This window comes from Phascolarctos cinereus, unplaced genomic scaffold (assembly GCF_003287225.1).
Source record: "Phascolarctos cinereus isolate Bilbo 61053 unplaced genomic scaffold, phaCin_HiC Scaffold_7;HRSCAF=346, whole genome shotgun sequence".
In the NCBI taxonomy this organism is placed as follows: Eukaryota; Metazoa; Chordata; class Mammalia; order Diprotodontia; family Phascolarctidae; genus Phascolarctos; species Phascolarctos cinereus.
The window spans coordinates 4,271,999-4,295,169 of NW_027556180.1; the positions used below are offsets into that span (position 1 = coordinate 4,271,999).

The 23,171-nt window shown below is 46.8% G+C and overlaps 1 protein-coding gene across 3 annotated transcripts in view; it reads left to right on the forward strand.

The window, feature by feature from the left end:
* Positions 1–23,171, forward strand: part of ATP13A5 (ATPase 13A5) — a 111,671-nt gene that overhangs the window by 29,388 nt on the left and 59,112 nt on the right. For all 3 annotated transcript variants that reach the window (XR_002320364.2, XR_013483439.1, XM_020964642.2), the window contains exons 6-10: positions 2,742–2,811; positions 4,720–4,854; positions 9,650–9,722; positions 12,257–12,385; positions 20,488–20,658. Coding sequence is in view for 1 of the 3 variants with exons in the window: in XM_020964642.2 (XP_020820301.1) it covers positions 2,742–2,811; positions 4,720–4,854; positions 9,650–9,722; positions 12,257–12,385; positions 20,488–20,658 (578 nt within the window). In the remaining 2 variants the exon portion in view is untranslated. The remainder of the gene's footprint in view (positions 1–2,741; positions 2,812–4,719; positions 4,855–9,649; positions 9,723–12,256; positions 12,386–20,487; positions 20,659–23,171) is intronic.

Genomic DNA, 23,171 nt, shown 5'->3' on the forward strand with positions numbered 1-23,171 from the left:
AACCATAGAATCAACTTTTAAATGGTTAGTAAGATCCATACTCCACCCACCTGAGCCCAGGGTTGGACCAGCTCATCTGAGTTACACTCTTCCTGAACCGCCCATCCCATGTTCCTCCGTGTCATGTTAGTTCATGTGTCCTATGTGTCCCAAGTTCAAAACTGGTGGCTATCTCTGCCCTCGGGGTGTGTTAGTTAATATTCAATAAGCTCATTAAGCAAGCATAGTGGAGAAAAGCCTTTGCCCTGTTGAGGCCCCATCCTTGACCCTACCATTGCAACTGGTTTAGCCTCCAGGGCTCTTTCTTAAGGAACTAGTTGTTTGTAGAATATTTGGGGCACTTTCTGATTGGTTGAGGGACTGTCCACAAGATCTTGGAAGTCCTCAGAATCCCATTGTTCTGTTGTGGAAGCCCAACTCCTAATCCTTTCTCACAACAGGAATGGGAATTTCATTTTAACAACAATCTGAAGTGTGTGAATGGAGAATGTTGCACAGCAAAGCTGAAAAGATAGAGGCAGAAAAAAGAGTGCACTAAAATTGTGAAAGGTTTTGCATTTGATAAGCCTGGCAAGGTAGACTGGAGCCATATTTTTTTACAAGCTGTGTGGAAAATGCATTGGAAAGAGGAGAGGCTGGACACAGGGTGACCCACAGGAAGCTAGAGCAGTCAACGTGAGACAAGGTGAAAGGGGCATGGGCCAGTGCCATAGCATGTGAAGGTGGGGAAGGCGGTGAAGGAGAGAGCTGAGAGGAGGCAGAATCATCAAGACTGGCCACTGACTCGAGGGAGAGATTAGAATAAGAGACAATGCCGGGGACTGCAGCCTGACTGGAGCAAGGATGGAGGGGCCTTCCACAGCAATAGGGATGTGAGAAGAAAGTTCATGCTCGGCAAAGCAAGGGGAATGAAGATGTGTGTTTTGAATATCACGAGTTTGAACTGGGGCTAGAGTAACAGTGCAATGAAACAAAGACATCCACATTCAAAAAAAATACCCGTCAGCTGTGCACAATATCACAGCCAAAGCAATCTTCAGCTACGATTCCAATGGGTGATTTCTTATCAGTTCTGGAAACATAGTCCCACCATTCATTTTTCTTTGAATAGCAACCAAAATCACTTAAGAATTCTCTTTATAATGTTTCTTTTCAAGATAAAACAGTTCTTTCAAGATAGTCATTCTTCTCTCTTTCTCATTCATCCTCTCTCTCTTCTCATTCATTCTCCCTCCCTCCCTTCCTCTCTCTCTTATTCTCTCTCTGTCTCTGTCTCTCTCTCCCTCCCTCTCTCTCTCTTCTCTCTCTTCTCTCTCTCTTCTCTCTCTCTCTCTCTCTCTCTTGTTCTCTCTCTCTCTCTCTCTCTGTGTCTCTCTCTCGTTTTCTCTCTCTCTGTCTCTCTCTCCTCTCTCTCTCTCTCTCTCTCTCTCTCTCTCTCTCTCTCTCTCTCTCTGTCTCTCTCTGTCTCTCTCTGTCTCTCTCTCTCTCTCCCTCCCTCTCTCTCTCTCTCTCTCTCTCTCTCTCTCTCTCTCTCTCTCTCTCTGTGTCTCTCTCTCTCTCTCTCTCTTCTCTCTCTCTCTCTCTCTCTCTCTCTCTCTCTCTCCTGTCTGTCTGTCTGTCTGTCTGTCTGTCTGTCTGTCTGTCTGTCTGTCTGTCTGTCTCTCTCTCTCTCTCTCTCTCTCTCCTGTCTCTTCCCTCTCTTGCCCCCCCATGTGGATTCTTTGAATGTCACATTGAAGCCAGTGAAATTCCACACAGTGTCCTCTTCCCATTTAGTCATAATTTCTAATTTGTTCTTGATATTGACTGTTGCTCCTTGTTATCAATGGTCTAGCTGCATGCAGATAACCGATTTGGAAATGACCCTGTGTCTGGAACCAATAATTTCCTGTATGTCAACATATGGTCAACTTTGTTTTTATAATATGATTTCATGCTTGTCAAGACCAGGGCTTCTGAGCTCTCTTGTTGAAGAAAGTATCTTTGTGTACACTGATTAAAGAGTCTGTTATTGGTGGAGGTCGACTCCTCTAAGAGTTTAGCAATGCATTGATCATTATACAAAGAGCTCTCATTGGAAATGCCAACACATAATGTTTATAAATCATCCAAAAACAATGGGATCCATTCTTAGTCTCCTCTTTCCCATTTTCCGGCCCTGCCATTGCAGAAGCATAAACCCCACCCACAGGAGTGGGCACCAATTTTTTTTAGCTTCCTGAGTTGACGTGGCCCATGAATTCATCACCTTTTGTCCAACCTTGTTGATTCATCTTTCCAAACTTAGTCTTATTCTTGGTCTTATGATAGTAGCTGCACTGTGCTTTGGGAACCACACGTGAAGCCTTTCCACTTTGGCAAAACGTACCAAAACTTGGGATCCATATTTGTGGCCTTTGGGGACCCAAGGTCAATAGATTTATGACCAGGATGGGAAATGAATTGGAGTGGCACTTATGTAGCGAAACACCCTTAAGATGGGAGAATGAGCACATGTTTGTGTAATATGTATTTTAAATGAAATGACTTTGTGGAGAAAATTCAGCCTCAATTAAGCAGGTGCAAATTCATGTGCTTTTTAGGGGGGGCATTTTGATGATAATTCAAAGAAATGATGAGACCCAAAAATGGGTTGAAGAAGAGAACGGGTAAAAGTTGTTACCATGAGCTGAGAGCTGAGCTAGGGCTGAGCCTCCCCTTATTTGCTGGCGTCTTTCTGATGAACGATCAATGTCTTCCAGGAGGCTCATCTGTGGCCTGAATACCATTGAGGTTGAGATTCAGCCTGTCTGGAAACTCCTTGTTAAACAGGTAAGCTGCCTCCAGCCCCACTTTTTCAATTAGCTTCCCTCCCTCTTTGAAGCTCTTCCAATCAAAGCCACTAGCCAGCTGTCTTTTGTACTAAATGGCAATTCGGCTTCAAAGAGCTGCCCTGGGAGCCTTTCCTTGGAGCTGCATTTTTGGATCATGGAGGCCAGGCCCAGGGTCTAAGTAGGGTTTCTTGGCAATCCGCATTAGTTTTCTGGGAACTGATCTGTAAGTTCCTAAGATTTTAGGCCCTGAGAGGGGAAGAATCTCAGAGACTAGCTAGTCAAATTACCTTATTTTATGGCTGAGGAAGCTGAGCTCCCCCACCAAGTTAAATGCCCAAGATCACACAGCTAGTGAGTGAAATAGCCAGGATCTGAACCCAGGTCCTCTTAATAAACAAAATCTAACCCTTCTTTCTTCGGGTTTGGCTTCAGAAGGCAAGTGAGGTAAATGCCAATTTACAAAAGGGCTCTGAGCACTGAGTGCAAAGCACAACACTAATGTATCATGCTGCTCTTCCTTTGGAAGTTTTTCCCCTCCAATATGCTAGTGAGCATTCCTGAGCACCAAATGGCATCGGCATCCTTGCAGAATTCACCATAAAACCATTTTGCTCTAAGCAAACAGAGTTGCTGTTGTTTGTAAGTAAAGTGTGTTAAAGCAGAGACGAAGACAGTTTATGGCAACAAAGTGCCAAAAAATAATGAGAGGAAAGGAAGAGATCCTAGAGCTTTCAATTCCCCTTCCTGGAGAACTCACCATTGAGGCATGTTTGTGACTGAGGCTGAGCAGCTCTCATTAGCCAGGGCTGCACACGTCACCTCATTTCCAGAACCAAAGTGGAGCAGAAAAAGTTTCATCAACTCTGCCACTGGGAGAAGAAACACGCAAGGACAGGATTGCCTTGAGGCAAGGGGCTAGTGTAGACACCATTGCCAGCATGTGCCTCCTCATGCAAAGAGCTCCTGGGCACCTCTGATAGCCCTGGGAACTCAAACTGAGGACTCCCTTCCACCATGTGTTCAGTCTCCAGATCCGCTCAAGCTTCAGCCAGCTGGAGGTCACCAAAGCTTCTTGGCAAATTGAGGAGAACTCAGGGTACCGTAGTGCACAGAGTGCCAGGCCTCTCCAGGAAGACTCATCTTCTGGAGTTCATTTCTTTTTTTTTGGCTAGGCAATGTGGTTAAGTGACTTGCCTAGGGTCACACAGCCGGGAAGTATTATATGTCTGAGGTCGAATTTGAACTCAGGTCCTTCTGAATGCAGGGCCGGTGCTCTATGCATTATGCCACTTAGCTGCCCCTGTCTTCCTGGTTCAAATCCAGCCTCAGACACTGGCTGTGTGACCCTGGGCAAGTCGCTTCACCCTGTTTGCCTCAGTTCCTCATCTATAAAATGGGCTGGAGAAGGAAATGGCAAACCACTCCAGTATCTCTGCCAAGAAAACCCCAAAAGGGGTCACCAAGAGTCAGACACAAACAACTGCACAGCAAATAGATCATGTCAAGAGACACTGGAGTGCATGTGTGGAGGGATTCTCAGAGAAGGGCACAGGGTTGAGTTATGCCAGAGCCTCTCTGTGTGGCTCTTGAATCTAGCCTTAGGCCTCCCTGTGCTCAGGGTCTCCTGTCATTCATGGCACAGCTAGAGACTGACCTGACTCCTGGGGCGTCCTGGGGACCTCCTGAGAATCACCATGAAAGGTCTGTTCAGCCTCATCCATTTTTTCAGTGCATTGAGAACACCAAAAAGCAAACCCCTGGCATCACAGACTGTGGGCTATCTCCCAACACAAAGAGGCTCAGACTTTTTAATGAAAGAAGATGACCCCGCTGTCTTCCTGACCTATGGGGCCCAAGCAGTGGAGAAGAAAGACTTTCCAGGCCTAATGATGTCTTTCCTTGGCAGGTTTTGAATCCATTTTACGTGTTCCAAGCCTTTACTCTGACTCTGTGGCTGTCTCAAGGTTATATCGAATACTCCATAGCTATCATCATTCTGACCGTCATCTCCATTGTCTTAAGTGTCTATAATCTCTGGCAGGTAAGGTCCCTGGCTGCCATGTCAAAGAGAGCCCTCCCCTCTCTTTCCTGGGCTCTGCTTCTGCCCAGCAAGAAGCAAAGTCCAAGAGATCTGTGCGCCAGTCTGGAAGCCTCTGAAGAGGCTTGAGCTGTTTGGACCAGGCAGACAGAAGTGGGTGGGATCCTGGGAAGGTAGAATGGGAAATGTGCAGGCAGGAAAATCTTCCTAGTTATCTGAGCTTTCCCAAGGTGTGACTGGGGCTTCCTGCTCATTGGAAGGCTTAAAACAGAGACTGGATAAGAGCATTGTTGGGTCTGATAGAGAGTGAGGGGTCTCGTTTTTCAGAGCCCTGTTTGTCCTAGATTGTGAGGCACTTAAATTCTTGGATTCTGTAAGTCACCTCTTTATCATCTGTCTGCTTCCTTCTAAAGGATATTTTTCACATACACCCCACCTACCCCCAGGGATAGAACCATAAAAATACCATTAAGACTGGCTTTACTCTTGGAACGGGTGTGGCCATCTCCTCCCCTTAGCTCTACTCACTATCCCTGTAACTTTCTAAAGCAGAATCTCCCTCCCTGCTCACTGCTTCCTTCCATATGTTGTCTCCTCCATTAGAATGTCAGTTCCTTTAAACTGATTATCTATCTATCTATCTATCTATCTATCTATCTATCTATCTATCTATCTATCTATCTATATCTATCTATCTATCTTCTCTCTCTCTCTCTCTCTCTCTCTCTCTCTCTCTCTCTCTCTCTCTCTCTCTCTCTCTCTCTCTTCACTCTTCTGAAGAAAGCAGGCTCACTCTCTCACCTGTCAGAAATCTAGGGGTTCCCAAGAGGTTGGGCAAGACTTTCTCTCCTACAGTCAGTATGAGTTGTCATTCCAGGGTGTTTTTTTCTACTGTTAGCCTCCATCAATTAATTCCCCAGTTTCATTTCACTCAATAACATTTTTATACAGGAATATTTGCTTCAAAAATATAGCAAGAAAAGAAGTACAAAGATGTCCCCCCTGCCTTGGGAGAGGCACAGCCTCCACTAGACCATGTGGCTAGCAGAACGCTGGGCTAGCAGGATGGAGCCAGGTGTATACTGCTCCAGATTGGGGGGCTCTTCTGCAGTCTGTATCAGCTTAGCACCCTGATGCTTGCTTAGCCCACTCTTCCTTTGTCATTACAGGTGGTAGGTTGATATAGACAGATTGGATGAAGAACCAAAGAGAGAGAGACAGAGAAGGCATTAATGGGAGCCTAGCATTCGCCAGGCACTGCGTTGGGTGCTGGAGAGACAATACAAGAAGAGCCAGATGTTCCCTGTCTCCATGTAGCTCACATTCTAGCAAGGGCAGCTAACACATAACGGGGGAGGGGGGCCAAGGGGAGACGTACAGGCCAACAAATTTTTTTTCTCTTTTCCGATTTGCAAACGCTTTGTTAAACGCTGTTCTGAGGCATCCCAGAGCCAGAGAAATCCAAATAAGGTACTGAGATTTTCTTTGGGGATGTACTTTTAAGTTATGTTACTTAGCTGGCGTTCTCCCCGTGACCCCTAAGTCTCTCACCCCTCCAGAGAGAGAGGCAACATTAAAATAAATCATTAAAAATTCATACAGTAATGTCATTGAGCCTGGAGACTGGAATTTAATCCCTTTACCGTGGTAATAGAACAGCAGATCGATCAGCATTTCCTGAAATTCTACCTTTGTGACTCTAAGGCTGAGAAGCAAATATTTGTTAACTTGAGTTAGACTGAACAAACTCTCACCAGAGGGGACAAACTCCTCTGCCAGACTTGACTGATGAAGTGGTTGCTTGGCAGGAATGGCATCTCTGCCCAGCTCACGAGGCTGCCTGACACCTGCATTCCATCGGCACGGAGTTACCTGATCTATATTTCAGACTCAAATAGCCAAAGTAGATTCAGACAGAACTGGCCTGGCCTCCCTCATCCCCAAAGCCAGGTCAAAAGGAACTGAAATGCTCCTTGGCAGCTGTCTGCATGCCCAGGCTCACCTGTAGGCTTTGTTTCTGCTCTTCTCTCTCCTTGGCACCCACCAGGCTTCCCTCTCTTCCTCATTTACCTAACTTCCCAGTTACCCCCTTCTCCAGCTACATGCTATGGCCTCCTTGAAAATTGCCCTTCTACCTTCAATCTCAGTGGTCTGGAGAAGAAAGAAAGGGCTTTGTTGACTCACAAGCACCAAAAAGATAGGAGGCCTTATTATTACAATGACAACATTTTTAACAGCTAATCTGTGGTATTTGCCCACATGACAGGTGAATAAAGGATTGAGGGCAGGGGGGAGAGAGTCCTGGGTCTTGAATTCTGCTTCTAGTCTGGCTTGTATGGGAAATGCATCCTAGGAGTCAAATGAACTTTGAAACTAATGTATGGGGAAGATGCTTCTGCCTGTCCAGGGCTCGGATTAAACAAAGCCAAAGCTCTAGCTTTTGTGGCCAATCCCACATGCCCCCAAGGGGGCCAGTCTCTCAGAGTGTGTCCACAGTGATGATTGGGGCATGAAGTCACTGAGAGGAACTGAATTCAGCTGTGGGACAGTTCTCCAACTATGATATGTTGGACTTGGCTGCTGGGATCCTTGATTCACCAGATATTGAATGAACACTCACTGTGTGCAGGGTGCTAGGCTTGCTCTGGGCACTACAGCCACTAAAGGAAACTGTCTTAGTCTTCAAGGAGCTTCCTCAGAGAATCCCTCGAGTAAATAGAAAAACAATTATGAAGTAATTTCAGGAGAAAACGTGAAGCATCAGGAAGTGTCCTGTAAGACAGTAGCCAAGGCTTGGAGGAAGCCAGGATTTCCCAGAGGTGGAAGTGAGGGGGCCAAGCATTCCAGGCACTAAGAAGGGGGGGCTTGGAAAAGGAGTAGAATGGGGAGACAGTAGGTTGAGTCTGGGAAGTTCACATAAAATGTGTGAAGAGAAGTCAGGCAGAATCAGTCTGGAATGTCAGTGGGAGCCAGATTGGGGAGAGTGTTAAATGACAGGCTAAGAAGTTTGAGGTAAGAGCCACACCAGTTTCTTGGGTAGGGGAAGTCTAAGTTAGACCTGTGTCTTAGAATATTAATTTGCTAACTGGGCAGAGAATGGATTGGGGGGCTGGGTGCCCAATGAGGAAGCTATTGAAATAGTCCAGGCAAGAGGAAGTAGGAGATTGAACCTGGGTTGATGGCTTTTTGAGTGGAGAGAAAGGGATGTGTTTGTGTGTGTGTGTGTGTGTGTGTGTGTGTGTGTGTGTGTGTGTGTGTGTATGTGTGTGTATGTGTGTGTGTTATGTATGGAGAATGTTGAGGATGAAGAGTTGACAAACCCTGGGGACTGACCAGAATTGGGGGAGGGGAGAGAGAGAGAGAGAGAGAGAGAGAGAGAGAGAGAGAGAGAGAGAGAGAGAGAGAGAGAGAGAATGGTGAAGAGTGACTCTAAAAGCCCAGGTGACCATCAAGATGACGGTGGCTTCAACAGAAAAGTGATATTTAGAAGAGGGGAGAATTTGAGTCAAAATATAATAAATCATGTTTTGGACATTTAGGGTTTGAGATACTATAGGACATTCAGTCAGAGATGACCAGAGAGCTGGGCATTGTGGGACTAGAACTCAGAGAAAGGTTGGGGTAGGAGATGAGGAAGTGGAAGCATCCAATCACTTGATGAGAACGTGTTAGGCACCTATTACATGCCAGGCATTGTGCTGTCTCTGGGGCTACATAGATAAAAGTAAGACAGCGCCTGCCCTCAAGGAGCTTATGATCTAATAGGGGAAGCAACTTGAACACTGTGACAGGGAGAAGAGAGACAGCATGAGAGCTGCAGAGAAGGGAAGGGCCGCCTGAATGTTTTCCGGTTTTGTCTTTTGGCCATTTTTTCTTTGATTGTGGAAGACCAATGTGTTTGTAGGCACCAAAAAGGAGCCAGAAAAAGGAAGGGGAGCTCTCAGGAGTGATGAAAGGGAACCCGAAAAAATCTTTCCTATTGGGGTAAAGCCAACAGGTGGATGGGGTCTAGAAGTCGAGTGAAGGGTCAGTGTTGTCAAGAAGAAGGAGAAGGATCATTTGTCTGTCAGAATCTGAAGCAAAGGAATAGAACCAGAGGGATGCTATGTGTTGTGCTGGGAGGTGTGGATGGTGGTTTGATGTGAGCTGTCAGGAAGAAGATGGAGTTTCCAAAGGATGTTTCCTCAAGAAAGGAGATGAAGTCCTCTGCCAAGCCAGAAGGAATTGGGCATGGTATAAGAAGACTTGCAATCACTGCTGTGGAGGGGCTGATAGTCCCTAAAAGGATTGCCAGATAGTGATGGAGACTAGGTTGAGATTAGACAGCAGGAACCTGTGGTGAGTGCAGGTGATGCAGTTATGTGGCTTCCAACCTCAGCACGAGCAGAAAAGAGAAGACAGACAATGGGAGGAATACCGGGTGAGGGTGTGTTTAGAGTGTGTCAAGGTGCGATGTGGTGTCTTCCAAACATCTATCTTTGTGCTAAAAGAAGAATATGAAAGCTGCGGGAAATGAAGAAATCTAGGAAGAAGGTAGCTGGTCCCCAATAGAGTAGAGATTTCGGAGGGCACAATCGAACAGGGTTAGATGCAAGATGGAGCGAGAGGAGGATGCAGATTGGGGAGGGAGAGGGCTTTGGTGGTGATGGTGATGGGAAGGCACAGGGCATTAGGAAGGAGCTGGATGTTTTATTCCTCAAAAGACACTGACTCTGAATCACCAGGGGAGCAGAAGCAGGCATTGTCAGGAGCCTGCCCCTCCAGGATTCACTTTTGACTTTGACTTTGAACCCCACAGCAATCAGTCAATCTGCACAACCTCGTGGAAGACCACAACAAGATCCAGACCACAATACACACCAAGGAGGAGGGTAGGTGGCCTTTTCCTTTGTTTAAATCTTCTATTACTCCACTTTGGAATTTGTTTCCATTTATGACATCAGTCTCCTCAATTATCTGATTGAAGAGATTCCTAGTTGCCCCACCCCAACCTGACTGCCCTGCTCCCAACACTCCTAACACACTTGCACTCAGCTATTGTCCTAAATTATTTTGACCTACCTTCTCTGTTGCTTTGCCAGAGTACTGTTTCCTTCTCTTTTTCTCTCTCTCTCTCTCTTCAAATTAGCAGCTTGAGAGGAAATGTGTCATTTATTACTTTTCTTAGCCTTTCCCCACCCACTTCCTATCTCTGCCCTTGGCTTTGGACCCAACTGGCTGACTGTAACATAGGTTACTAACAGAACAGAACATAGTAACATAACATAGTAATGTAGGTTACTAACCCATGTCCTACTGGAGGGGGTGTCAGAGGCAGAGTGAGGAGCTGGGACTGTGATAACCAAGGGAGACCTTGAAGTGCCAGGCCAATGGAAGAAGCAGAGATAGCTCCAGAATCCATGAAGGCAGATCTGGGCCCCTCAAGGTTAAGATATTGTACAGAGTCTGAATACATGGTATCCCAGCACAGTTGGCTGAAGACTATGCATCTGTTTCCTGGGGAGGCAGAAAGCAAACTCTGAGCACCAGCCACCAGGCACAGCTGGTAGAGTTTTCAGTCACTCAATCAATAAGCTTTTATTAAATGTCTGACATGTGCCAGACTCTAAGGCTACAAAGGAAGGCAAAGCCAGTCCCTGCCTTCAAGGAGTCCACAATCTAACAAGGGAGAAAAAGCAAACAAATATGTACAAAAAAACCTAATGGAGAGAAGACATTAGAATAAGGAGGGAGTATAGAAGGTGGGGTTTTTGTTAGGATTGGAAGAAAGCCAGTGGTGCCAGGAGGCAGTGATGAGGAGAAGCACCCCAGGCAGAGGGGACAGCCAGAGACAGTTCCTGGAGCTGAGAGATGGAGGGTCTTGTTCATGGAACAGAAAGGAGGCCAGTGTCCCAGAGGTGTCAGAGAGCCCTTGGAGTTTGAGTAGGGGGTGACATAATCAGACCTGCTCTTTAGGAAAATCAGGTTAGTGTCTGAATGAAGAGTGGGCTGGAGTGGGGACAGACTGAGGCAGGCAGACCCCCCCAGTAGCTGTGGTAACAGTCCAGAGGTGATGACAGCCTGCACTAGGGTGCGGGCAGGGTCAGAGGAGAGAAGGTGGCTATCAGAGAGATGCTGCAGAGTGAAACCGACCAGAGATGCAGCAGGTGAAATCAATAGGTCTTCGTGTTGGCAATAGTCCGGTTCTGAGGGATGAGAGAGAGTCAGGTAGCCAGGATAGCTCCTAGGTGGAGAGCCTGGCAGACTGGGAGGAGGGTGGTGCCCTCAATGATGATAGGGAAGTGTGGAAGAGGGGAAGGTTAGGGGGAAAGAGACTGGTCTCTTAAAGACTGAAGATGTCTACTGGAATCCGATTTAAGATGTCTGAAAGGCAGTTGGAGATGTTAGACTGGAGGTCAACAGAGAGGTTAGGGCTGGGTAGGTTGAGGAGGAAGAGGCGTAGCAGTAGCAGCAGTAGCAGCAGCTGTGGCAGTAGCAGCAGCAGCAGCAGCAGCTGTGGCAGTAGTAGCAGCAGTAGCAGCTAACATTTACATGTTAGCTCTGTGCCAGGCACTGTACCAAGTGCTTTACAAATATGATCCCCTTCTAAACTCACAACAACTCTGAGTGGTAAGTACTGTTATCCCCATTTTTTATAAATGAGGAAACTGAGACAAACAGAAATGAAGTGACTTTCACAGGGTCACTCAAGTAGTAAGTGTCTGAAGATGGATTTGAACTCACGTCTTCTTGACTTTAGACCCCACACTCGATCCACTGTGCCACCTAGCTGAGAATCATCAGTATAGAGATAATCAAATCCATGGGAGCTGATGATATAACCAAATGAAGTAGCATTGAGGAAAAGCAAAGAGGACACAAGACAGAGCAAAATGAGGGACACCCATGGTGAATGTCATGGTATGATCTGGGTTTGGACCCGGTAAAGGAGCCTGAAAAGGAAAGGTCCAATAGATAGGAGAAGAACTAGGAGGGAGGGGTGTCCCAAAATCCCAGGGAGAAGAGAGTGTCTGGAGGAGTGTCTGGAGGAGTAGGAGACTGACAGTGTCGAAGGCTGGAGAGACGTCAAGGAGTCTGACAAGAGAGAAAAGCTTGCCCTTGAGAGATCCTTGGCAACATTGGAGAGACCAGCTTTAGTGGAATGATGAGGTTGGAAGACAGGCTGTAACGGTCTAAGAAGCAAATGAGAGGAGAGGAAGTGGAAGGAGGGGGATTGTAGAAGGCCTATTCTAGGAGTGTTGCCACAAGAGGAAGAAGAGATGTCAGATGATGGGGGAATGAAGGATCGGGAGAGGGCATTCAGTAGAAGGACATTTGGCTACAGAACACAGTGAGCAGTTCTCAGCCTCTTGGAAAGAGATGGAAATGGGCCATCAGTGACTGGTCTCCACTCTTCATTGTCCAGGTCTGCAGGAGCTCGAGTCCCATCTCTTGGTGCCTGGAGATATCCTTGTTCTGCCTGGGAAGTTTTCCTTACCATGCGATGCTGTCCTGATTGATGGAAGCTGCATTGTCAATGAGGGCATGTTGACAGGTACTGGCTGGGATGGTTGGAAGCCTACTATTTCCTTCCCTTGTTTGTCTTTGGGGTACAACAACAGTGAGCTCCCCAAATATCGTCTGAGTGCCTGTGATGTGTGAGATGCTTCGGGCGACACAAAGAAGCTCCTACTAGAGCCACTTCCCTCAGGGAGCTTCCAGTCCACTTGGCAGCAGACATGTGATTGTAGACTACCTTACCAGAAATATCTGGCCAGGCTCCACTGGCCTCTGTCTTCTTTAGACAACAGCTTGCCTGGTTTGGTTCTTGCTACCACATTTCCATAGAATCGTATACAACTTTGAAAGGATGTGGGCAGTCTGGAATACTTCCTAAGGAGTATGCTTAGGATGGCGAGGGAACTGATTGTCTTGGTGCAGGAGTGATGAAAATGGAACTGGATGGCATGAAATGAGGAGTAAACAGAAGCTTCACTGATCCCCAGGGTCCCCCACCCCATCACCACACTTTGAGAACCAATACTCAAGGCTGGTATCCTGGTTAGTTCCTGGTCAGGGTCATATCAGCTAGACAGAAGCTATAAACACCCTGCATTATTGGAGTTTTCTTACTTCAAGACAGGGGTGTGTGTGTGTGTGTGTGTGTGTGTGTGTGTGTGTGTGTATGTGTGTGTGTTTTTGACATAGGATTTTTAAACATATTTATCACATAGCCTGGCACATAGTAAGGTGCCATATAAAAGCTCATTCCCCACCTCCCCCTTGGGGATTTTTGGCAGAGGGTAAAATCTGCAACCTATGCTCAGTGCAGTTCTTCTTACACTGGTAAGGTCTCAGGTATGTTTACATGAAATAGATAGTAACATATTGAATATAATCTACATGGGAAAACAAATCCCACATGGACAGCAGATATTCAGGACAGCCAGAGGAGGCACCCTCAACCACCGATGGAGGCTGGCAACTTTTCTGCAAGCTGCTGTTGTATCAGTCTGTCTCCTTTGCTGTGTCGCTTCATCATGGCATAGAGCCTGGAAGCTCAGCTCCTACCTGGCTCCAGCAGCAGGAGTCAGGCTCTTACATGTCCCTCCCACCAAGTGCCAAAGCTTCCAGGGTGGGTCTGCATGGGGCCTGGTGCTGCTGCTTTCCAAGAACCCGCCTAGCTAAGTGTTCTGCCCCAGATTGACTGGCGGACCACAGCGTTTTCAGACATGGGACCTCTCAAAGACTGTCTACTAAGATATAGACACCTTGAACACAGTTGCATGTGTATAGTACAGCTCCAGATACATCGTAGGCATTTAATAAATACTTATTGAATTGATTGAAGATTTATAAAGATGTCATTCTACTCTCATAACAATCCTCTGAGGATTGTTGATAATAACTATTATCATTCCCATTATACAGATGAGGAAACTGAGGTTCAGAGAAGCAAAGGTAATTGCTTCAAGGACCCATGACAACTGGGATGATATCTGTGGGGCTATAGTGAGCAAGACAGCTGTCAGGAGAGGTCTCTATCTCAGTGAGAGTCTTTAGCACCAGGCTAGGTTGATCCTTTCACGGCCAGAGCCCAGCAGCAAGCCTGGCACAGAGTAGGCACTTCACGAGAGTTTGTTGGATTGAAGTAGATGGGAGTGCAAGCTTCCTGAGGGTGGAGACCTCTTCACATTTTGTCTTTGGCTCTCCCCCGATGCCTAGCATGTAGGAAGGGGTTAATGAATGTTTGTTCAATTGCATAAATGGAGCTGGGATTCTAACCCACACCCCAAGTTGAGGGCTCCTTCCATCACAACAGCCTTTTGGGAGAGAGAATGAATGAATGACAAAGCATGTGTGAAGCACTTACTTGTTCAGGGTGCTGTGCCAGGCCCTGCGGGTACAAATAGAAGGGAGCCCCTGAAGGAGCCAGCCTTGTACCTGGGGACAATGAAAGATAAAGGGGAGATGGAAAGGAGGGGGAAAGTGGCAGCTGGGTGAGGAGGTGGAAGGCTGGACTCTGGATGAGATTCAGAGACATCTGCCTATCAGGGCCCAGTATCCCCTGGGGGAGGGTGGAAGGGGAGAGAGGATGAGGATGAGGATGAGGATGAGGATGAGGATGATAATGGTGGCTCAAATGTGAGCATCACGGGTTACAGTGCCCACTGTGGTCTTGGCCACAGTGTTACTTAACTATGTTTGAATGATATAAGCCTCCTTCCTTCCCTCCTTCCCTCTCTCCTTTCCTCCCTTCCTTCTTTCTCATTTGAGTGGAAAAAGGTAGGAGGGAGAAAATAAATATGCTTGATAACTTTCTCGTTAACTGAAAAATTATTTAAAAAAGAGAAACAGCTCAGATGTGGATGTAACACACAGTAATATTATCAGATGATTCCCACCAAACAAGGGCAGCAGGGCATGTGGGAGAGAGGAAAGCCCCCTTGTAACTGAAGAGGGAAAAAATAGGATCCCCGAGTAGTCTGGTAACCTTTATAGGATGCTCTTTAGAATAATTAAATCTGTCCAACAGAGGAATTCAAGTCATTTAAATTAAAACAAAACAAAACATTTGTTAGGCACATACTATATGCTGGGCACTGTGCTAAGTGCTAGGGATATAAAAAAAAAGAGTTCGTGCCCTCACAGAGCTTACCCTCTGTTGTGAGAAGACAACACAGGAAAGAAGCTGGAAAGCGAGGGGAGGCAGTGGGGTTTCTGTGCATGGGAATCACGGTCTGTAGAGTGGAAACCAGGCAAAGAAGCTAACGGACAATGGAGCATTACCTGGAATGTCATTGTGTTACCTCTCTAAAGGAAGGCCTCGGGAAGAGCTGACTGTTCCACCCTCCGGCCGGCGGCCAGAGGGGAGAGGTGGCTGAGGATGCTTCAGGCTTGGGCAGCGACACCTGAGTCGGCCGTCACAGTGACGAGATTTCAGGGGATGAGCTCATGTGGGGGAAACAGCTAAGCTGCCAAGTTCCCTTGTCCCTTAACTGATTGACTTTGTGACTACTTTGCATTCCCTCCCCTAGTCACTTCTTGTTTCATCTTGATAGAATGTAAACTCCTTGAGGTCAGGCACTATTTCCTGTTTGTTCTTGTATCCCCAGCCAGTCAGTCCACAAGCATTTATTAAAATCTGTGTGCCAAGCACTGTGCTTCTCATTGAGGACATAAAGAAAAGCAACAACTCAGTCCCTGCCCTCAAGAAGCTTCCATTCTAATGGGAAGATAACAGAGAAATCACTGAGGGCGCACATTCAGAATCTCAGTAAAAGATAATGTCAGAGGGCCACAGTAAGAACTTAACAAACATTTATCATCACCACACATGTTGAAGCAGGACCCTGGCAGCCTCTTCTTGCTCCAGAAGCCATAAAACGATCTCTGCATAAAGGCAGTTTGGACCACCTGACTACTGACCTTCTCTCCAGCCTCAGAGACCTTTGATGCCTGACTCTCCAAATTCCTGTTGGAAGTTCCCTCTTCTCCCTCCTCAGCTTCTGGCTTGCACCCTCTTCCATTTTCTAAAACTCTGGAAGTTCCTTAGCTGCATCAAGGCATGCCTCTGATTCTCCCAAATTCCTTTCCTTGCATCTCTGAGAAATTATTCAGTTTCCTCCTCTGAAGGCAGATGGTGGTGCAGTGGTTAGAGCATTGCGCATGGAGCAGGAAGACTGAGTTCAAATATAGCCTCAGATAATTGCTAGCCATGTGACACTAGACAAGTCATTTTACCTCCATGCACCTCAGTTTCCTCCACTGTAAAATGGAGAAAATAGTAATGCCCAACTGAGCCCCTTGCTGGGGTATGGCAAGAGGATCCCTGTTCAGTTATGGTTTGGACTCAACACTCTCTGGGGTCCCTTCTGGTGCCAAGAATTGGTGATTCTGTGAAAGCCCTTCTCACTTTAGGAAAGAGCTTCCGTGGCTCAGCGTGTAGCCAAGACTGCTCTGGTTCTGTGGCCCTGCTACCATCTCCAGGCTGCTTCTGAGGTTGATAACACACCGTGTGTGTCCAGGGGTGGGCTGGTAGCCCTTCCACCTTAGCTGGACCAGCTAGAGGCTGAAGTCCTTTGCCATTCCCTTGAAGACTCCCCGGGGCCTTTGAGCCAAGATGAGATGCCCCCAGTGAAGAGCATTATTACAACCATTGGCATCATCACAGTCAGCAACACTAATGATTTCCCACCTTTATGTTGCAAGCACGTGTTTTTTTTTTTTAAATGAACTAAACTCTCTTTTCAGGATTTTCTTTTCTTTTCAGGATTTCATGAACCTCTTTGAAATAACAGTCCATGCCTTGGCATTTCCTAAACAGGTGTTAGCCTGCTCACTTTTGTCAGCCCACCAATTTCCTTTCATGTTCCCCTAAGGGTGGGAGATTATCTTGCCTCCTTTGGCCAATCATAGTAGCACAATGGCAGGAGACCCTTCGGCAGACCCTATGGACATTAGTACTCTTGGAGAGCTGCTTAAACAGAGGTTGTCTGCCCTCCAGCATTGACCTAGTAAGACCCTTGAACTGACCTGACTCCTGAGGCACTCACTGTCTGGAAAACATTTCCACTAACACTGCTTTGGAGAAGTAACATTCAAACAGCAGCATATCTTAATGAGAGACAAACAATTGATGTGGAAGGCACTTCGTCTTTTTTCTGCTTGCAAACTATTGATTTTTTTTTCTGTTTACAAATGGTCTAAAGATAGCAAAAATGCTGTTCAAAGACTTTGCAAACATCACCCAAAGTGAAAAGGATGTTCATTATCTATTCCTAAATGGTTCAACCCAAGCAGATTTTCCATTAAAAATGGATCTGCTTAATTTAAAACTGAGGAAGGAAAAACAGTAAACAGAAATATGCTGAGTATAATTACAAACTATCCTTGAAATGTGCTGAAATCTAATGACCTTGTAATGATAACAAGAAAAGATTTGCATAGAAATCACATCCTTCACAGAGAAGGTTCCCATAGTACCCAGCACAGCCCCAGACAACTCCCTCCCACCGCTGAGAGGCTAAAAGACCCTTCACTAATCTGCAGCAACTTCTGCTTGAGAGATGATGTCTTCTCCTGAGGAAAGCAGTTAGTGCTGGAGGCAGCGAAATGAGACCGACAAGACTGACCAGTTTCTTCCTCTTGTCCTGCCCTCTCTCTTCTTCCGCCATGCCTGGACAGGACGTGGCATTCCCCTCAGCTTCCATGAAATCTCACAAGGGTTTGCTGGAAGTGGGAAAGGAAGTAGATCTTTGGGATGGCTTGGATGACTTTGGGCACCACTGGGAATGATGTGGATGAACCAGAAATGGGCCAGGTTCCCAGCAAATTTGGAAGATATAACATCAGAGCCATTGCATTCCACACCACCTACAGGCAGCAAGTGATGGGGGGAAACATGGAACATGTCCATCCTTGCTTCAGGAAGCAGTGATTTCTCCAGAGCAAGTAACTTCTTCAGCACTTAGCCCCATATCCAGGATACAGTAAAATAGTGCTTAATAACTACTAGGAGTCCCAGTCCAATTGTCACTTGGGAGGTGTCACTGGACATTTGGGAGGCTCAAAAAGTCATCTGGTGGTAGCCAACCCTCTGGTAATTAGGCATACTTAGGACAACTCTTCCTGAGATGAGAGACATGAAGTCCTGCCCTCGGCCAATACTGGAGGAGTTCCCAGATTGACCATACCTACCGGAGCTTTATATCTGCTGACTTGGTCATTAAGAAGGCTGGGTCAACTACTTGCCAAGATGAGACCTCAGAGGATGGTGTCAGGGAAGAGGTGATGTGGTCTTCCTCACTGAAGTAAGTGCATGGTGCAATAGAGTCACAGGACTTTTAATCAGAAAGACTTGGGTTCAAATCCTGCCTATGGTACTTACTAGCTGTGTATCAATAAGCAAACCACTTTATCATGTCAGCCTCAATTTTGCAAAGGAATCTTTACTTTCAACATATAGCAAGCACGGAAGTACCAACCTTTCAGCCCAACACCTTGGGGTCACACAGTCTTCTGGACCCCCTCCCCCTCCCACCTCCCTGGCAATCCCTGGGGAGAGGGGCTCAGATTTAAAACCGTTTCTTGATGGTATGTGTCCCACCAAGTGCACTTATAAATGTCGCATGGCCAATCGGTAGATGAGTCTGCATTTTTGCTCCTGTTAGACTGGGCTGCTCAGGTCACTTGGGATTTAATAACAATATAGCTAGGATTCATATAGTACTTTTTGGTTAGCAAAGTACATTCCATAAGCCATTTTCTTTCATTTCAACAACAGCCAGGTGAGGTAGGTGTTATTATTATCCCCATTTTGCAACTGAGTCTAAAAGAGATTCTGCCCCTTGCCCAGGGCCACACGACTTGTGAGTATCTGAGGCAGGATTTGAATTCAGGTCTTCCTGCCTTCAGGTCTAGCTCTGTATCCAGGTGGCTTCTCACCAGAGGCATCTCTCCATCTAGGGCTTACGGCAGGTCACTCTTACCAGACCAGGGTGACCCCCTGGCTGAGGAGGGAGTGCATCCCAGTTCTGGATCCAGAGCAGATGGAACAGCTCCTCTTCATCACGTAGTGACCTGAGCGGAGCCCACTACACCATGTTTGTGTGTTCTCCCCGGTTTACTCAGGATTGTATCAGCAGAACACTCAGGGTGTGCTCACAAGGACCGGGCTTCTTGGCCAGTCTCCTGTTGTGTGTGCACACAACTGCCGGGTCTCAGCCTATAGAATGCAAGCCGCCTGAGGGCACAGACTGGCTCTGTTTGTGTTGAGCACACAAGAGTTTAATGAATGCCTCTTGATTGGCGTAAGTTGTGAACTTTACATATCTGCTTCTCTCATTATATGTTTATGCAAGTAGAACGTGCGGTTTTGTATTTTAAAATAAACTTCATGAATCTGACCTGGAAATCACCCGCTTTGTGTTATGGCCCTGGAGAGGCAGTGGTTTGAAGGCAAGGACACTGGCCCCTGAGGGCCTCAGGTGAGGCCCGACCCCGTAGGTGGCTGGGTCCAGCCTGTTCATTTATTTAAATGACACATGCCAAGCAGTCTGGCCAGACACTAAAGAAGCACCGTCCTCAAAATGAGGCAGGCCCTATGCCCCAGAGGAGGAGAGGCCACCGTAGACCAGTCAATGCGACCTGATCCCAGGCGTGCAGAGACCACAGAAACGGTTGGCTTCGTGATGCCCTCCTCCCTGGCTGGAAGCCAAGCTGAATGTGCTGTCCATAGGCAAAGGAACCGGCCAGCTCTCTGCTGCCTTGTCCTATGAGGGTCCTTGGGAATGAGCCTCCTGCCAGGGATTGGGTGATTTGGGTTCAAAATTAGGATCTGACACTTATTGACTGAGTGACCCCTGGGCAAGTTACCTAATTCTTCTGAGGCTCAGTCTCCTTACCTGTAAAATGGGCATCATAGGAACAGACCATCGATTTAAATGTGGAAGAGATGAAGCTCATCTTGTTCTGTATCCTCTTTTTATAGAGAAAGAAAGTGTTCAATTTGGGTGAGATTTCAGGGTGGTAGGCATGATTTTCAGTGTTGGGGGGAGAGAGAGAGAGAGAGAGAGAGAGAGAGAGAGAGAGAGAGAGAGAGAGAGAGAGAGAGATTTCTCACCTTCCTGAAGACTGCATTTCTTTGGGGATGGGAGTGGGGATCCAACCTTTGCACAGAAAACTCAATGCAAAGTATTCACAAAGTAATACAAAGCTTTTTTTCCAGAGGGAGGAGGACAGCCTCAACCATTGGGAGTGGGGTGGACAGAACAGTCTTGTGTGGGAGGGGGCACCTAAGCTGTGCTTTGAGGGAAGCTAGGGATTCTAAGGGCAACCTTCCAGAAGTGGGGGTGACCTAGGCAAAGGTATGGAGGTGGGAGATGGGATGGCCATTTGTGCGTACAGCTCACTGACCAGCATGTGATACTTTTCAGAATAGAAAAAAACCAAAAGCCACACTGGCCAGGGATAGGAGCATGTTGGGTACATTTCTTGGGGCTGCCCAAGGCTGTCAGGTACTCAATGCAGAGCATTTCTAAGGAGTTACCTGTCCAATGGGGTCAGTGATAAGAATGTATTAGCTACCATTGGGGTAGTTCTTTGAGATTCTGATGTGGGGCCAGAGAGGGGCTAATGGACAGCCATCTTCCTTAGGGGAAAGCATTCCGGTCACGAAGACCCGGCTGCCCCACATGGAGAGCACCACGCCTTGGAAGTCTCACAGCCTAGAGGATTACCGGCGACATGTCCTGTTCTGTGGGACCGAGGTCATTCAGACCAAGCCAGCAGGGCCAGGCCCCGTCAGGGCTGTTGTCCTGCATACAGGTGAGTGGCCGCAGTGGGGGCGTCCAAGGACTTGGGCTGGTTGTCTTGCATTTGGGATCTTGTCACAGTCACTTGACCCAGACTCTGTGTCCTCTGTAGCAGCCACCACTTTGTTCAGCGAGAATGGCTCCCTGGATGCAGTGTGTGTAACAGACGGGAGGGGTCTCCTGGGCCTGAGGGGTAGATACCTGCCTTCCCATCTCCTGCATCATGGTTTTAAACTGAGGAGGCATCAAAGATTCTGGCTTGGGCAGAGGCATCACGAATGGGCCTCTGAGCATGAAGATGAGGCAGCGGGGAGGTAGAGATGGCAAACAGAGAAGGTCAGCCCTTGGGTCCATCCCAGTGAGAGGCCCAGTACCCACCACCCAAGCAGACCGGGAAAGAAGGGACTCATCCAAAGGAACTTCCTGGTCAGTGAGGAGCATGAGAGAATGCCCTGGACTCGGGGCCAGGAGGCAGGTGCTTTCACTCTTGTGCATGCCAGGGACTCATAAGTCAGTGTTGGCAGGCGACTGTCTCCAGTTTCTCTTTAAAAGGGAGTTTAAAATTCCCCTCTGTTATGCACAGGTCACCAGTCTGGAGGGAGGCCAAATTCAGGGACGTTTCTCAAGTATTGGCAGCTTGGGGGTGCATTTGGAGATGTGAAATTGTGAGTTTCAACCTTGCCTCAGACACTGCTGAGCTAGTCACCTAACGGCTCCCAGCCTCAGTTTTCTTGTCTGCAAAATGGAGATAATAACCATACTTAGCTCAGGGGGTTGTTATGAGGGTCCAATGAGATAATACACACAAAGTGCTTTACAGACCTGAAACGTTCGCTATTTGCGTCACTGCTGCTGTCCTATGTATGGAATCACAAACTGTCTGAGGGACAGAGAAGGTCAGGGGTCACCTCACCCCACCCCCGGCTACACCAGCCTCGAATCTATAACATCCCTGACAAGCTGTAGGACCCCAGGGAGAGAGGTCGCAGGGCCTCCTGAGGACCACCCTCCACTGCGGACGGTTCTCACAGCCAGGAAGCTTCATCTCAAATCTGTCTCTTTGTACCTGCCTACATCAGCCTTCTGGGACCCAGTGTAGTAAGTGTAATCCTCTTCCATGGGGCACTAGGAGGCACCATAGTGCACTTAGCCCCAGGCCTAGAGTCAGAAGACTCATCTTCCCGAGTTCAAATCTAGCCTCAGACACTTCCTAGCTGGGTGACCCTAGGCAAGTCATTTAACCCTGTTCACCTCAGTTTCCTCATTTGTAAAATGAGCTGGAGAAGGAAATGGTAAACCACTCCCATAACTTTGCTAAGAAAACCTTAAAAGGGGGCATAGAGAGTCGGACTGAAATGATTGAACAGCTTCCGCGTGGAAGCTTTTCAAATTCTCCTAACTTTACGATGTGCAACCTAATCTATGTATAATATAATACATATAATGCACAATCCACCCTAAGGCTTTCCTGAATCATCCTTCAATAACTAGAAGACAGGATTACTAACTATAATATGATACTGTCTGAAGATTCTGTTTAAATGCGTGTCTACATATACACAACAAAGTGAATATATACATACACATATGTGTTTGTGTGTGCAGGTGTGTGTATCTATCTGTCTACACATACGTGTCGTTGTTCAGTTTTTTCAATTGTGCCTGCCTCTTTATGACTCTATTTGTTTTTTGAGGGGCAAAGAAACACACATACACATACAGCTTTAGCCATAGGCTTGGGAGGCTCTGCTGTTCACTAGCTACTATAAACACACCCACACCTTTATTTATATATACAATATACATATGTACCTCTGTGTGTGTGTGTGTGTGTGTGTGTGTGTGTGTGTGTGTGTGTGTATAGTAGCTAGTGAACACCAGAGCTTCCCAGGTCTGTGACTAAAGCCATATGTGTGTATGCATGTATGCATGTATGAATGTATATAGGCATGTCACACATGCATAAAGTAGCTAGTTCTGCTGTTCAGTAGCTATCATATGTATGTATATGTACAGGTGTATATATGCATGTGTACATCTCTCTCACTCTCTATTAGTCCATCTCTGTCTGTCTATCCATCCATCTAGTAGCTAGTGGACAGCAGAAACTCCTGGGCTTATGGCCAGAGCCGTCTAGGACAGCTGGGCTTCACATGCATCCCTTTATGGCTACTGCAACCTCTTAGCAGATGCTTGAGCGGTCCAGGGACCCCACTTTGCGCTGCTATGGTACCTGCTGAGAACACAGATGGAGTACATGGGTCAAGACAGTCAAAAGACAAGATAAATCAACCTCCCTCTTTTTGAGATGTGGGTTTTCATCTTAAAATGTTGACTCACAATAGATGGTGGGATGTTTGAATGGCTGCTTGCAAAAACAAAAACAAAAAAGACAAACAACAACAGAAACTTTCATTTGTTCTCTTGTTCTTTAAGTCTTTAAAAATTTTCTTTAATTTCTTTTTTTATTTTTTTGTTAGGTAATTGGAGTTAAGTGACTTGCCCAGAGTCATACAGCTAGTTGGT